Source organism: Pan paniscus, chromosome 6, assembly GCF_029289425.2.
Source record: "Pan paniscus chromosome 6, NHGRI_mPanPan1-v2.0_pri, whole genome shotgun sequence".
In the NCBI taxonomy this organism is placed as follows: domain Eukaryota; kingdom Metazoa; phylum Chordata; class Mammalia; order Primates; family Hominidae; genus Pan; species Pan paniscus.
Genome location: NC_073255.2, coordinates 38,833,547 through 38,850,048, shown reverse-complemented (window position 1 = coordinate 38,850,048; position 16,502 = coordinate 38,833,547). Strand labels below are relative to the sequence as shown.

The window sequence follows — 16,502 nt, the reverse complement described above, 5'->3', positions numbered from 1 at the left end:
AGGAAGGAAGGAAGGAAGGAAGGAAGGAAGGGAGGAAGGGAGGGAGAGGAAGGAAGGGAGGGAGGGAGAGGAAGGAAGGGAGGAAGGGAGGGAGAGGAAGGGAGGGAGGGAGGGAGGGAGGAAGGAAGGAAGGAAGGAAAGAAAATCAAGAGAAATAGCAGGAGCAGAAACACCAAGCCAGAAGCGATTAGGGAAAATATTAGCCCCTCAAGGATCCCTGGAGATTCTAAGGAGGTTGCTGGAGCTTCTATTGTATTTGCATGGTGGCTCAAGCCACCATACTTATTGGAAACTTAATAGTCTGACCTCAACTAGCTCAAGGGCCCAGGAATCATTAAGAAGGTATCATAGGCTGGGCATGGTGGCTCACGCCTGTAATCCCAGCACTTTGGGAGGCCGAGGTGGGTGGATCACAAGGTCAGGAGATCGAGACCATCCAGGCCAACATGATGAAACATGTCTCTACTAAAAATACAAAAATTAGCTGGGTGTGGTGGCACGTGCCTGTAGTCCCAGCTACTTGGGAGGCTGAAGCACAAGAATCACTTGAACCCAGGAGGTGGAGGTTGCAGTGAGCCAAGATCACACCACTGTACCCAGCCTGGCAACAGAGCAAGACTCCATCTCAAAAAATTAAAAAAATACAAAAATACAAAAACAAAGAAGAAGAAGAAGAAGAAGGTAGCATATAAGCAAAAGCCAAAGAACCTCATGCTCTAGAAAATACCCATCATGAGTTGTCCCCTTTCAGCTGGCAACATGCATGCAGCCCTCTTGTGACACCAGGGAAGGTGAGCTGCAGCAGGTTAGAGCTGGGCTCAGGAATCACACAGATTTGTGGTCGGATATCAAATCCACAACCCACTCGCTGGGCTGCCATCAAGGAATCTACTTCCTTTTCAGTATAATAAAATTAATAATAGCACCTTCATTACACATAGGAATTATATACTTAGTACTTACATTTCACAGCTTCTTAAGAAGATAAAATGAGAAAAAAAAAATATAAAGTGCCTAGCATGGTGCCTAATACTTATTAAATGTTCAATAAGAAAGAGAACATACTCTCTTTCTGTTGGCTATTATTCACTATTTCCTTCCAAAACTCTCATTTTCTTGCATGTGTTTCTTCCTGCATGGTTTTGACTCTGAAAGTAACACTAGTCTATATTCCTCTACGGGTTTACTTCAAATACCTTTAAAATATGTTCCTGTTAATAGGCATATGCCCTATTAAAGATAGTTTCTTCGATACTTTCTCACCACAAGGGAGGATTATCCCAGGTCATCTGGTGTACCCAGTTACAGATGCAAGTGAGGACAAGAGAGAAGCCTCCCTGGAGGCCTCCGTTAAGAAGCAAACCCTGTACACACCTTCCACTTCTGTAATTAGAAGAGGGAGTTGTCTCTAACAAGCCACGAAATAGGACAACTTGAGAATCTCAAAACAACAACGTGGATAAACACTCCCAGCAGAAACTTTGAGAAGAAATTACATTGTTCTTTGACCTGAAAATAGTAACTCACCCAAACATTTGGGGCAGCACTGTCCTGGGGGTATGTGACTAAGGTGCTGGGGACAGGAGAGAATGGGACAGACTTCTCTCACACATTGTGTCCTGCCTCCCTAAGAAAAGAGAGAAAAAAAAAGCATATTTAGAAAAGTAAGTGCATGTAGATTGTACAACCAAGATATCTAGAACAAACCTAAGGCCCTTCCATAGTATTAGGTCCCTGGACTGACTGCTCAGGCCCATGTGATTTTCCCCAAGCGTCCTTTGATCTTCCCTGTAGGCCATACAAATTGCAGCTGCAAAAAGACTGCCTTTGAGGAGGTGATTCCAGCATCACCTCCTCTCACCCGCCACCACTTTTCTTTATCTTTTTCCATCTCAAAACCACCTTTACAGTAGGTATAGGATGACCAAAACTCTCTCTGTTTGCTTGGGATTGGAAACTTTGAGTACTAAAACCAGGAAAGTTTCATGCAAACCAGGATGAGTGGACCATCCTAATAGGTCACTGCCTTCTCTTTCTATCCTGCCAAGCAAGCAAAGGAACGCTTTGGGATTTTGAGACTTTTCCTCCTATCTTCCAGACACCCATCTTTCTATAGGTTCTGTAGGCATCTTCCTCCAGGAAGCTTCAGTATCTGCCACAGCTGGAAGGTGCTGCTAAAATGGCTCAAGGAGGTTCCAGGTAGATGAAGTGGCCAACCTGCTGAAAATGGATACACTGAAAGCCCACATTCAGAAGAACTATTTCACGGAATTCACCACGCTATCCAAATCTGTTTTCACTAATTAATTATAAGATTATAAAGATTGATATGAGACGAACTGGCAGAGTCTCAGAAACCTATTTGGAGAAGTTATGGAGTCTCTGAATATTTTCCCTCCTCCCTCATTCTCATTCTTGACCCTTTCTGTTCTCCAGCACTCCATACCTCCAACATCCACTGCCCTCCTGGTTTAACCTCAGCATCCCCTCTTCCCTGCCTAAGGATATAGTCTGACGACTTCCCCTCCTATCCCTCACCAGAGGTGCCTGCTTCCCCAGCCCCAGTTAAGTTGTAACTTCATATTCAGAAAGCTGGGGTAGAAATAAAAAGGTTTTCCAGTTGATTTACGTCCAACAAACGGGCAAAGCTGATGTGAAAACTATCCTATGCAATAGAAATTGCTATGAAAATTTATAAATAATTGAGGTTTTCTTTTCTTTTCTTTTTTAAGAAAATCAGTGAATTTGGTAAATAGATCACTCAGCAAGTGGAATTTCAATGAATTAGCTTCTCTGGGATTTGAGCTAGAAACCAAACTAGTACCCGCAGGTTCCTTGTCTTGAGTACATAATTTATATCTCAAGAGGCCTCAAGAAATGAGAAACTCACAGCTCAAAGAGCTGCGGACCCCACAAGGGAAAGATTCCATCTGATGCATTTCCTCACACCTTCCCCACTCCTTTCTGGCCATAGCAGAGTTAGCCTCAGCCACCAGGGGCCTGTCCGTTCCCATCCCAGCACACTGCAGCCGCCTGTTGTTTCTGTTTTCCCTTCCTGTTCTCGCCATTTTTATTATAACAGTTTATTTTTTGGTGGGGATGGATGAAAAGGGGAGGGCATGTTATATGTCTTTTAAAATATTTGCTATTTTTTTTCACCTCTTTAATGTTGGATTCTTCCCCCAAACCAACAGAGAACATGCGAAAATACCAGAAAAAGCTCTTCTGTTGTTTTTACATTATTTCCAAATCAACAAGAATCACTAAAAATCTCCCGAGAATCCCAGGCTGCTCTGAGATTCCTCACTCAACTCTGCATAATATTAAAGTTAGAGGCCTTTCATCAGACTTCAGGGGCATGTAACCTGAATCGTGGCCAGGCCCTGGGGTCAGCCCCAGCTTAGACATGAAGCACAAGAGGCAGGACCCAAGATGCTGCCCTTAGCTTTTAATTTCAAAGAAATTCATCTGCAAGCAACTTCCTAAAATCCTGAAGCCTCGGGCCACACAAGGTTGCCTATGTACTGGCCTCTTGTAGGTGCACAGAGAACACATTCTTTTCATTCATATTCTCTGTTCTTGTTGGATCAGCATCTATTTTTCAAGCATATTTTAAAATTGAAATTTAAAAAATATTGCACAATTGCAAAAGAGTAACTCATCCAGTGCTTTGGAAAGCTGGCAAAAGATTATGTATACTGAAGTAATTTTCCTTACAATAAGGTCAAAGAGCAAATTTTGCATACATAATACAACTGCAGTTTGTGCTTCCCAAGAGTCCGTTAAAGTAACTTGAACTCCAATCTGGGTTTGCTGGTTTAGTCAAGTTTTATTTTGTTTGGTTTGCAGTATTGTGGCAAAGCCCAAGTCCAGAGGCTGCATTCCAATTAATGCCTCCAAAGAAAGTCCAGGCCCTTCCTAGGAACACAGTTGCAGCTCACAACCTGCTTCTAAGATTTCAACTCAGCAGGGACTCTGATTAAACTATAATCTGTGGCTATGCTATAGGCTAAGAGAGTAAAATCACAGAAGTAAACATTTCTGTTTCTAAAACTGAACAAATTCCTACTGTAAATGTACTATCAGATGATCGCAGTAGCTTTCTGATTGGCTTCTCTGCCTTAACTCTCTTTCACTAATCCATCCTGGAAGGTTCAATGTGACCAGGCCTTCTTTCCAGCATCTATCCATCATTCCATTATTTTATCAAACATTTGTTTAAGGCCTATCATATCCTGGGGATACAGCAGTGAATATAAGACAAAAATCATCCCCTTTAAGGAGTGTATATGACCCATGAGCATGCCCCACCCCTGCTAAGGTTGAGGATGACCTACCACTTCGTCCAGGATAAAGTTCAACCCACTCGAGCTAAAAGCCAATATAATAGAGACCATGTGTTCACCAAAATCGGTTGCCTTTTTCTCTTGACAGTGCTATGCTACACTTCCCAGACTTTCTTGCAGTGAGATGTGCCCATATGACTGAATGCTAGCCAATGGGAAATGGATGGAAATAATACAAAACACTTATAGGTCTACATCAATTCTCCATGCTCTCACTCTTTCTCTCTACTAGACAGATGGCCAGCTAAATGCAGAAGGCATCATGAACTTTACAAACAATTGAAGGAGTCTGGTTCCCTGGGTTACCACATGGAAGTCTACCTGCCAGATCCCGGCAATGAACTGTGAAACAAGCAAGAAATACATTTTGTTACATTATTCAGATGCATCGGTTCTTTATTATCTCATTAGCCTACTTTGTCAAAACATTCCATAATCTCTTCTCCAATCTTCTTTTCTCCCAACTCCAGCATAAAGAGAGGTTTCTTTATGGCCCCCAAACATAAATTATGGTTTCCATCTTCGTTAAATATACCTCTTTCCAATCTCTCACAACCCCACCCCCATCATTAACCCCTATCAAAATCCTGCTTCATTCAAGGTCAATTTCAAGCCTCTTCTCACCTGTGAAGTCTTCTGGAGCCTTCAGTTCCTAGTAACCTCCTCCATCTTTCTATGTCTCTGTTCCCATCTATACCCCTGTATTTGGGGCACACAAATACATAATTTTTGGCACATACATAAAGGCTCAATCCTGTAAGGAGACATTGACTTTACTTCCAAGCTAAACTGTCTTGGGGGTAGGGGCCAGTCTTCTGTGCCTTCTATCCTTCAGAAGAGCAATGAAACAAAACCTCAATAAAAAATTAGTGAATGAAAGGCAGAGCTACCACATAGAATGAGCTCTAGAATCCGAATGAGTATTTCAGACCACTTTAACTACAGGATGCTGATGACAACTAAGTCCAGGCATAGTTCTGGGCTGTCTCATCCACTTACCATTGTGTTTTATTGGGTTTTACACATTCTAGCCTTGTGTTTTGCACATTTTAGGTACTGTTTGTTGGTGTTAATACATCAAAAAGGAACACTCAATTTCAGCATGTAAAGCTGGTAGGATGCCTATAAGCACAGTTGAAAACTATGTCTCATGTATTTGCTAAATGTTTGAAAATTCCTAAGTGGTTAAAATACATAAGGACAAATGACTGTATTCTTATCTGGTCAGCAAGAAAAGAAATGCTAGGAACTTTCATTGTACTTGTGTGTCATAATTTTCATCATCTGCCTTTCCTTAGAAAGGTAAGTTTGTTCTTTAGAGAGATGGTCATTTGTTCAAATTGCATATCCAAGTGCTTCTCTGAAAAATTAGCTATTTTTTAAAAAGAAAGATCTGAAACCTATGCCAAGTCTATTTCCGCTCCTTTATTTTTGTTTTAGATGATTCCATTAAGAACACAATTGCTTTATGTAAAAGTTTACCTAGAGCAGCAGTTTTGTGGCATAATAAAAAACTATCTTCCTGAATATAGTGATGGGTTCAAGACGATAAAACAACAGCCATGTGCATACAGGATGCTTCTCCAACAGCTGAGTGCCCAGTGAGACTTGGGGGCTGAAAACCACCTTGTAGCGTGTGATGTGGCACTCATCTCCCAAACAGGAGCAGAGCATGGCTCCCTAACAAGAGACTGGGAGCAGAATAGTGCAGTGCTAACCCGTTACAATGACTCAGCTACACTCTTCCACATTCTAGAGCAATTTTTCCTATGCCAAATTCTTTGGGGAAAAAAATAGAGTTCTCTATTTTTTTTCTCTAGAGTTGCTTCTGAGATGGAAGTGGGAAGAAAAGAGAGAGAAGTTGGAGGGGGCAGTGTAGGGGAGAAATACATCTTTAGTGCAAAGGATTTAAGTGTGGTCCATAATCTTACATCACATCAGCCTGTAATGAAAAGCTGATATGTGAGCAAAGCAACCAGTCTGAATTACAAATTGGGTCAAAAAGCTTCACCAAAAAACATGAATGTCCTTAGCCATGCCTTACTTTGGCCTAGAACTGTATCTTGCTAAGTTTACAGAGCATGACACTTAACTTCCTGGAGTAAAGATTTTCAGATTTGGTTTTCCCTGTTTTTGGTCTGCAAAGAATAGTCTAATCTACAAATCAAAGCAGAAGAGTGACAGCAGATGAGGTGGCAGACTGAGGGGACAGTAGCAGAGTAGACAAGGGGAGAGAGGACACCTCCAATAGGTAGTGAGTGACAAGCCTGGGTTGTGCCAGGTACTGTGCTTAGGTACTTTTATCATTTTAGGTAAGTCTCCAGAAGACCCTGTGGGCATGCTTTTGTCACCCCTATAGCAGAGAATGAGCCTCTAAGCCTTAAAGAAATTGCTCAGAAAATCTGCCACCCAACAAGTAAGTGGCAGGGTTGAAATGTAAATTTAGTTCTAACATCCAAGCTGAGTTATTTCCATCTAATAGGGCCTTTCCTTCCAAAGACCACAGCACAATTTCTCAGCTGGAGTGTGAAGTACAATCAAAGCGATGGCCAGAACTTTCTCTCCTTCTAGACGTCTCTTGTGTCTTCCCTGGTAGATGTTGGTTGTAGCTTTATGTCTGCTTTTTATCAAAATGGCTTAGATAAAATATATTGTCCACATTTTTGTTATTTACTTAGATAAAATCCAAATTATGCATCCACCTTTTGCCTCCAGGGCTTTTTCCTTTCATGTTGTCTTCTCCTCCCACCTCCCTTCTTTCCTTCTCTCCCTCTTTTACATTTTAAACAAGATGCCCCTAATATGGAAATCTGAAAGTTTGGGACTTCTCTCTTTCTGCTCTTAGGAAGAAGATAAAGTGTTCACCATCCCCATAGCTAATTTATAATCCACCAACACAGGCCCTTTACTCGCCTCTTCCACTCAGTTGAAAGAATATGCTTTTGAATCTACAAATAATAATGGGCCATTTCCATGCTTTAAAACTTTTAGTGGCTCCTCATTCTATTCAGGGTGCTCAATCTAGGCAGTGGGTCAGAATCACCCATAGGACTCTCGCAAAAAAAAAAAAAAATTATTGACAGCTTCATGTCCAAGATTCTGATGCAGAACCCAGGCAACTGTATTTTATTAAAGCTGCAACTATGTCTCAGTCATCACTAAGCTATTGTCTCTGGACTCCAAACCCACACAACCTAATTAGCACTTTGCTTTCTGGTGCTGAAGCTGAGGCTCTGCATGCCACATTTCTGCTTTGCTAGCTTAGTCCAAGATAGGCTCTGCCTACAGGGGCACCAGACAAGGGACTGGTTCCTTCTGTTTGTTTCCCTTGGCCTCCTGTCCCCATTAATGCTTCTTCACCAGGCAGCAGCACTTCCTTCCCACATCAGCAACTGAACCCAGTTTAGAGATTTTCCAACATTTCATGCAAGTAAAACCAGCTTCATCTCAACATTCTACTCCAGCCAGCTGGCACCCCCTCCTCAGAAGTCTGAATTTCAGCTCCACATAGCCCCTCCTCTAAGTTTTAATAATTCTACTCTCATCCCATTGTTCCCCGACCCTAGAGGTGGTGGTTTCATCTAGTAGGTGGCATTGCCACAATAACTTAGAATTCTCTTTTTGCCATTCAGTTACCTAGTTAATAGTTCTTTATATTTAATCCTCTATTTTCAAATAACTGGTATGGTTTATGCCTCCTGATGAGACCTTGACTGATACAAGATGTGTTCCTGATGAGCGGCCAAGTGTGGGAACTCAGCTTTCAGCCCACCCTAGATTTCTCAGACAGAGCTAGAGGGCAGTGTACTTACTGCCCCAGAGCATATAATACTTTAAAAACATTAACAGAGGTGTTTATATAGATATACACACATATATACATATACATATACATACACATATACACACACTATAGTAGGATACATCTGGGCATGTATACACCACAGTGGTATAAGTGTGTGTGTGTGTGTGTGTGTCTTACCCACTAGATTAGAGTTCCTCAACCTTCACACTCCTGACATTTGGGGTCAGGTGATTATTTGCTTTGGAGGCTGTTCTATGCACTGTAGGATGTACAGCAGCATCCCTGGCCTCTACCTGCTAGATGGCAGTGGCACCCTTCATCCTCTGATTGTGACAATGAACCATGTCTCCAGACATTGCCAAATGTCCCCTGGGAAACAAAATCACCTCCAGTTGAGAACTAGAGTACTAGGCCAATGATTCCTCAAACCACAGTCCAGGAATGCGCATTTTTAATAACTTTCCTGGATGAATTAAATGCCTCTGTCCAAGGCACCGTGCTTTGCCAAATGCTTCACTGGCATGAGCTTCCAGTAAGTAAGACTTAAAGCTTATTTATCTTATTCATTCCCCCAGCAGCTAGCACACATCATAGCTTCTAACATGTGCTCAAGACAAGTGTTCTGAAGGATGAAGCCCATTTTTCAAGTGGAACAGTTCTCAGTGAGAGAAGAACAGGCCTCAATTCACTTCCCTGGTGGCTGGAAGCCACTTTTCTTCAGGCTTGTGAAGGAAGAGGTCAGCGAGAAACAGTGCGGGTGGAGACAGAGCTGTGATCAGAGCTGACAGGGTAGAACTGTGCTTCTCCAAGGAGTCTGTGCTGAAACCAATGCAGGCTTTATCATAAAAATTTGTGAGGATCCTGGAAGCTTTCTGACCCCCAAAACCTGGACATATGGCTACATATGAGTTTTGGTATCCAAGTGATGAAATAAAACTCAACTCTGATTCTATACATAGATATTCAAGAACATGTCAGCAAAGCTCGATGAAGACACTGATTTTATCCCATAAAAATAGCAAACAAAGATCCCTGAGAAAGGGTCTATGGTGCTGACAAAAACAAAAACCCTTTTGTACTTCACGACCTATTAAGAGAACTATGAACTAATGCCCTGTCTTGAGAACCAAGCCTGAAACAAACTCCTTTTATTTTGCATGCCAATTAATGTTTCTAAGTATAACTGCATTATTATTATTGTTTATATTATTTTATTAAGTTTTCTATTGCTGCTATGATAAGTTACAAATGGAGTGTCTTAAAACAACACACACTTATTTTCTTACAGTCAGAAGTCTGGAATCAGTTTCATGGGGCTAAAATCCAGGTATCAGCAGGCTGCATTCCTTCTGGAGGCTCTAGAGAAGAATCTGTTTCCTTGCTTTCTCCAGCTTCCAGAGGCAGCCTGCCTTCCATGGCTGATGGCCCCCTCCTCCATCTTCAAAGCTATCAGTGCAGCACCTTCAGACCTCCCTCTGACTGTGCTCTCTGCTCATCATCACATCTCCTCCGACTCTGACCCTCCTGCTTCCCTTTTATAAGGACTATTGTAAGTGGGCAGCCCACCCAAAGAATCCAGGGTCACCTCTCCTTCACAAGGTCGTTAACTTAATCCCATCTGCAAAGTCTCTTGTGCCATGTAAGGTCACCTTCACAGGTTTTGGAGATTAGGACATGGACATCTTGGGGCCAGGGGATGCATTATTCTGCCTACCCTAATTATTATTAAATAAATGACATTTAATTTCTCTGTGTAGTCCCAAATGTCATATTTCAGGCCTAATGTGACTACAACACACCTTACCAAAAAAGCTAGTGTTTCTAATGTTTTCCTAAGGAAAAGATAGCCAAGAAGCTCGATTTAAATCCTGGTCTTATGGCTTGCGATCTGAGTAAGTTCACATCCACTTATTTTTTCTTCTTCCTGCACCCATGTCTAGTTAGAAGGTGAAATTCAAACCAGACAATCCAATGTTTTCGTCTTATTCGCCCTCTCCTTTTGTCATAGGCAAATTATAAGCGCTGATGGACAGCTTCAGGAGCAACTTTCGGTGTTAATGAAGTAAGAAAACTGTCCTTGTTGCCAACAGGTCTTTTCAGGGGCACTATGCCAGTCTTGCTGGCCAGCACCAACCCCTTAAGTTGAAGTTCCCACTAAGCTGTGGGACTTGGCCAGGCACCCTCTGGCCCAGGCTACAGAGCCCTGTAGGGACATCAATGTCCTCTCATGGTCAGCTAGATGACTCCCAAAGAGTTTAACCATGTTTGCTATATTTCAAGATTCTTACAGAAAAATGCCTCAACCGGTCTCAGTGGAGGGGTTACAGAGCAGGCACTGCGAGGCCTCAGCCTGTGAATAGCACAGCTAGATGCCTTCTTTCTACAGCTGCACAAGTGAGCAGGTCCAGCCTGGCTATAGAGACAGTGTTAAACTTCAACTGCATACGGGGGCAGAGCCAAAGATCATAATTTCATAAAGCAAATATTAGATTATTAAATAAATACATGATGGAAATGTCTTTACCATAGTTCCACTAATCCCTTTTTTGTTTGTTTGTTTTTAAGAGACAACGTGTCTCTCTCACCCAGGCTAGAGTGCAGTGGCGCAATAATAGTTCACTGTGACCTCAAACTCTCAGCCTCAAGCAATCTTCCTGCCTCAGCCTCCCAAAGCACAACAATTACAGGTGTGAGCCCCACTGTCCAGCCACTAAACTCCATTTGAAAAGGGGATTTGGTTATTGTGTTTGCTTAAGTCTCATTTTTAAAGGTAAAATTGGCCTCATCTTCCCCTTGGAGTCCTTGATCTTAGCTCTTCCTGCCACTTAGCTGAATGGCAGTTTTCCTTGTTTGTTTGTTCATGTGTTTGTTTTCTTTTACGTTTTTTCTTTGAAAAAGAAAGAAATTCTCCTTCCACCAACTCAGGCTTTCCACTAAGGCAGACACACAAATCACTGATGAAAGACTGCGATACTGTTTGAGGCAAATTCCAACTGGTTCTGGGTGTCCACAGATATTTTACTTTCCTCTTTGTCTATTTTAGAATGAGGAAGATAAGCCCACCCTATAGGCCCAAGCTCAGATGAGATCTCTGAACAAATGCCCTGGGAACCGAGAGGAGAGGCAAAGCTCTGGGAGTCTGAGTAGATTTGCACCCCTAGATTGTGTGGTGTGTGGAAGCAGGTGCTGAATGATAGCTGGACTCAGTGATCTGCCCCCAGCAAGGTCTTTCCCCTTCCAGGGCTAACTGAGCTGAAACTGGAGGAGAGGCGGGGCCTGCTGATAAGGGCCCTGACAGCCAGCTCCTGCCATGCCTCTGAGCCTGGGTGTTCCCTCTCTGAAACGATCAATAAATAAACAAGTAAATCCACAGGAGAACACCTCCTAATATTTCAGATTCCTGGAGACCTCGCAGACCACCCTGGTAGGATGTTTCTCAACTGCTGCCCAGAAACAAACAAACAAAAAAAAGTGAAAGGAAGAAAATGAGCCCTTTTCCTTTTCTTGCCATTTTTATCAAAGTTCAAACTTTCATCATCACGGAAGTAGTCAAAGCTGTTACAAGCCTACTGCTGACACATCAAACGCTTTATCTACAGCCTGGCCCACTTCCAGGGAGATGAAAAGAACAATCATATAGAACTCACACCTCCTATGAGTTATGAGCCATTCCTAAAAGGAAGGAAATAACACCATTATGCAGGAGAAAGGGCATTTTTTCATGTTCCCCAGGCTGTCTACATCACAACAACATTGGATAGGCACTAAGAAGAAAGCCGAACGGAGGCCTTTGACTGCTCAAGACTTCTACAAATACTGGACTGCAGAGACAGAAACCCAAGACATCACCAATGAACTGTTTTCCTAAAACTTTCTGTTGACCTTTAAGTTCTGGCTACCTAAAATAGTTTATATTGTTTTATTTTGTTCCCACAATGCTTCATATGGGTTTATCGTTTGTCCCAAACTAGGTTGAAAGTTCACAGAGGGCAGAAGCCATATTCATTAATATTTATTCTGTCTTCCACAGTGCCTAGCCACACAGTGAGGCCAGAGTAACATCAGAAGTGTTTGGTTTTCAGTTAAACACCTTCTTGTTGGGTTGTCAGTTAAAGCTGAAAATAACTCAAAAATGTTTGTGCTCCATTGAGGTTTCCTGAGGTACAAAAAATATCTGTTATCTTGACATGAATGACTCTTAATTAAGATATACCTGAATCTCTCTCACTGTATTGACAAAATTATACTTAGAAGTCTTTGAGGTTTTCCTTAGTATGCCTGAGCACACTACGGAAAAATAAGATTACATTTAAACTTCATTTTCATTTCTAAATAGCAATTGAAGTCACGGCATCCTTTTTGTTCACCCTTTCAATATACATTTGAGTTTCTGTATGTCAGACACTATGGTCTTTAAATGAAAAAAATCCAAAATATCTATTTGGTATCCATTGTTATGTACAGTTCTCTAATTTGTATCAGGTGGCAATTTCCTAAAATTTTAACAAAATCTAAAATGTTGTAAGTACAATGTCATGAAGTTCTATAGTAAACACTCCGTGGCCTCCATCAAGGAACACTGCGCAGAGAGACTAGAGGTTTCCGGCACTATTCATTCAAACTCATGATGCTCCTGGGTATTGGTCTTGTCAAACACTTTTAAGTTTGTGTTTTGAGACAGGCTGCAACCCAATCTTGGCAAGCTCTTGGGACGATCCTAATCTAGGCCATATATGATCAAAGAAAAATAAGTGTACAGTCTGTTGGCACCAGCTGTGGTGGGGGGTCCCAGCATGAGCCAAAGCTAGTGTTCTGACATGTCTGGGCAGGTCCAGTGAAAGGGAGAGGTTCACTCATCGGCTTCTCCTGAGAGAAAATCCACCCTGAGGGAGGAAGAGATGAACAACAAGAGAATCACCTACTGACTGAGCCTGACAGAAGGAACATGCTATCACCAACATAACTTGGCATCTGTCACTCACATCATCCCAAGTTCAGTACCACAGATGCCTGTATTGTCCTAGAGGAGAAAGAATACTGAAAGTAAAAGCACAAAAGAATTGTTTAACTAAAATCTTTGTGAGATTCAAGTATAGGCCCTACTGATTTAGGTGTCCTATAATTGAGTAGAACACAGAAAAAGGAAAGTGATATTGGCCCTTGCCACTTCAGTGGAGACTTCCATACTGCTTTGTCATCTGAGGCCTCCAGGACACTAGCTGAAATGTGCAAAGATGGTGGAAGTAGTGGCTGTGCCAGGCTGAGAACCAAAGTGCTTGGAAAAATGGTGGCAACGTCAAACAGAGGGCACAACAGCAGACAGACATGGCAGAAGAGGGAATCTTTTCCAGCTCAGGAAAGTGGTATTTCCTCTATCATGAACTCCGACTTTCTAGGAAGGCTCTCCATCTTCCTACCGAAAGATGATCTATGTCAGCAATGCTCAGCATTTGGCAGTATAGCACAAATCCACAAGGCATATTCTCTGACAAATTGATTCATGTATTGGCCAAGCAGAAAGAAGAAGTGTTTGGCCAATAAGTTATATTAAATTGAAGTTCTCCTGGAATAATATTAGGCCAGGTTCAGAAGCATTGTCTTGTAATCTTGGCCAGAACATGCTGAGACGCCAGAAGGGAGTAGCACCTCAGTGAGGCCATGGCTGGATGGAAAGCTTATGATCATGGGTGAGGTCTGAGTGGACCACAGCTCCGTAACTGTGACAACATGCTTAACTCCAAAGGTCTTTCTCAAGAAGGATGGAGAAACACAAGTCTAAACCAGTTAAATAGAAGAAAATTCTACCTGAACATTCTTAGTTAGTACCTTATTTCAGATAATGATACAGAAAACAACAGCAGTTCAGGACTTTTTCTTTTTAAGACCATAACTAGAAGAATTGAAGTTTAAGGGCTTACCAGAAGTACCCTAAATATTGCACTAAAAACCAAAGACAATCCTGTGAAGATAACGGAAGACAAGTGGAAGGCCACCTTTGATTAGAAATCCAGGAATGCCCAATCTACTTAAAAGAGATGTCAAGGCTTCTGTGGTCAATGGCCAAGGGCAAGTCCCTCAGAAAATGCCCAGGGCTCTCTTCAAAGACCAGTATTGAAGGGGAATATTCTTGGGGCAAATGTCCAGAATTAAGGGACATAGAAGTTCAGAAAGATCATCATTTTATTCTACCAGCCTAACTTAAAGTTGATGGTAGTGTCTTAAAAACAGGCAGATTAAGTGAAAGCTTACATACTGAAGGCTGAACACTTAGCTTTTTTTTAACCAGGAAATCCAGAAAATCACTTCTTAAGGTGGTCTATATTGTTTATAAAGAGCCTCATCCATTGGTACTACATGTGGTTGCCAAGTTCAGAGAACTGATATAAACAAATAACTCAATGTGCATAATCAACTCATGATCAGAACATTGCTAGCTCCGAGTGGCTGAACATATTTTTGATGTGAAGAATGTCCTGCACATTCCCAAGTCTGTGAATTATGGATATTGTCCTTTCAGTGAGGTATTTCTCTTAATATTTAGATGGTACATTAAATGTTTTTTGTTATAAGTAGCTACCTGATAAGTGTTTATGGACTCTGTGAATGAAACTCTAAGACAAAAGGTCTCCATCCTCCTTCCAAAAATTCTTGAGGTAGAAAATAGCTCCCATTTATATTATATACTTTGCCTAAAATGCATTGTGTGGACTTCCATATACAATGACCATTTAGTGTTTTTGTTTTAGGAAAGTGTTTCCAGTGGTCTAGGACAAAGAGTATGATCTACTGAGCCTTTGACCTGGTTTGGCCTGTTGCAGCCTTGAGGATTAATTCTTGTTCCCTCTTTCCCAAATCCTCTCAGCCTCTAACTGTGAAATGAAAAGTGGCCCACTCTCTAGAATCAGTCCTGCTGGAAAATGGTTGTTCTCACTCCAACACTAATAAAACATGCCATGGTAGGGAAACGGGAAACCACTAGAGCAAAGTGTTCAACATTAATATTTCTTGGAGGGTCTGATGAATTTTACTTTAAAAAGCAGAAGCATTCTTAAAACTTGGGAATGAAAGGAGCAGTGTTTGAAACAAAATTGTTCATGGTAAAAATATTAAAGGATTCTCTTCTCAAACATTCCGAACTCCAAAGGGTACACAGTTACCCATGTAGCCCAATAGTATAAGCAAAAAGCTACGAATCTGTGTAAAGAGGACATTTCTTTCATCCAATACTTAATATGTGAGGTGTCTGCATCAAAATACTCTTGAAGACTCCAAATCTTCTCTATCATTCGATTTGTAGAAATAACAATATCCATGCATGCGGAACTTATACCATACTCCAGATAATGGGTGATGAATCAAAACTTTGAGGAAAAATAATGACTTTAAAATGTTATGGAAACCCTAGTTCCTGATGACACGAGAATATCTATGCCTTAAACTCAATACAAACCAGGAAATAGTTCCAGATTCTAAATCAAGGAGGAAAGCTGGAAACACATATGGTTAAGGGAACAAACTCATGGGGTTAAGAGCTCCTTCAGATTCCCAGTTCTATTCCTTGCTGCATTGCACCAAAGTTAATTAACTTCTCCTAAGCTTCAATTTTTTCATTTGTAAATTGGGAAGAACAACAGTATTCAGTCTCATAGAGTTCATGCAAAGAATAGAACAACTGAGGTAAAGCTTTTAATTCAGTACCTGGCACATAGTAAATGCTCAATAAATGTTAGCCATTTTATATATATATATATATATATATACACACACACACACACATATGATATATTTATATATAAGATATATTTATATATGTGTGTGTATATATATGTATATATATATACATATATGGTCAAATTAATTTTAAATGCCATGCAGCTCCATAAAATAATAAATGAGTTACCTTGGGGAGTTTATTTAATTGGAGTCTTGGTAATTTTATCTCTAAACAATGCTATTTTCCTCACAAAGCTGTTGTGAAAATTACATGCAACAATGTGCTTAAAGTGCCCAGCACAGCGCTTGCTCTATAAGTGTTATCAACTAAAAATGAACCTCTGGCACCCTCTTCCCCACCTCACTGTCTTTGGGTTTAGCCAGTCAAAGTATATTTCATTGGCCAAGAGAACAGGGCTATGAAAGGTACAGAGCTGTGGTGACTTTTCCTCTGAAAAGTTAGGAGAACATTTGTGTTTTCCTTGGCACCAAGAACACATGGGTAGTCTTTGGGGTGTACAGTAGTGTATACATCACCCATGTATTTGCATAAAGTTTCAAAGCACTTTCTTGATATATGCAGTATGACAGCTGCTGTCACAATATATTTATATAAGTTCAACACAGATTTTATAAAA

At 41.2% G+C, this 16,502-nt stretch overlaps 1 protein-coding gene across 3 annotated transcripts in view; it reads right to left on the bottom strand.

The window, feature by feature from the left end:
* Positions 1-16,502, bottom strand: part of BMPER (BMP binding endothelial regulator) — a 249,954-nt gene that overhangs the window by 106,604 nt on the left and 126,848 nt on the right. For all 3 annotated transcript variants that reach the window (XM_008964331.4, XM_024929696.4, XM_034963926.3), the window contains exon 7: positions 1,528-1,627. In XM_008964331.4, coding sequence (XP_008962579.3) covers positions 1,528-1,627 — 100 coding nt within the window. The remainder of the gene's footprint in view (positions 1-1,527; positions 1,628-16,502) is intronic.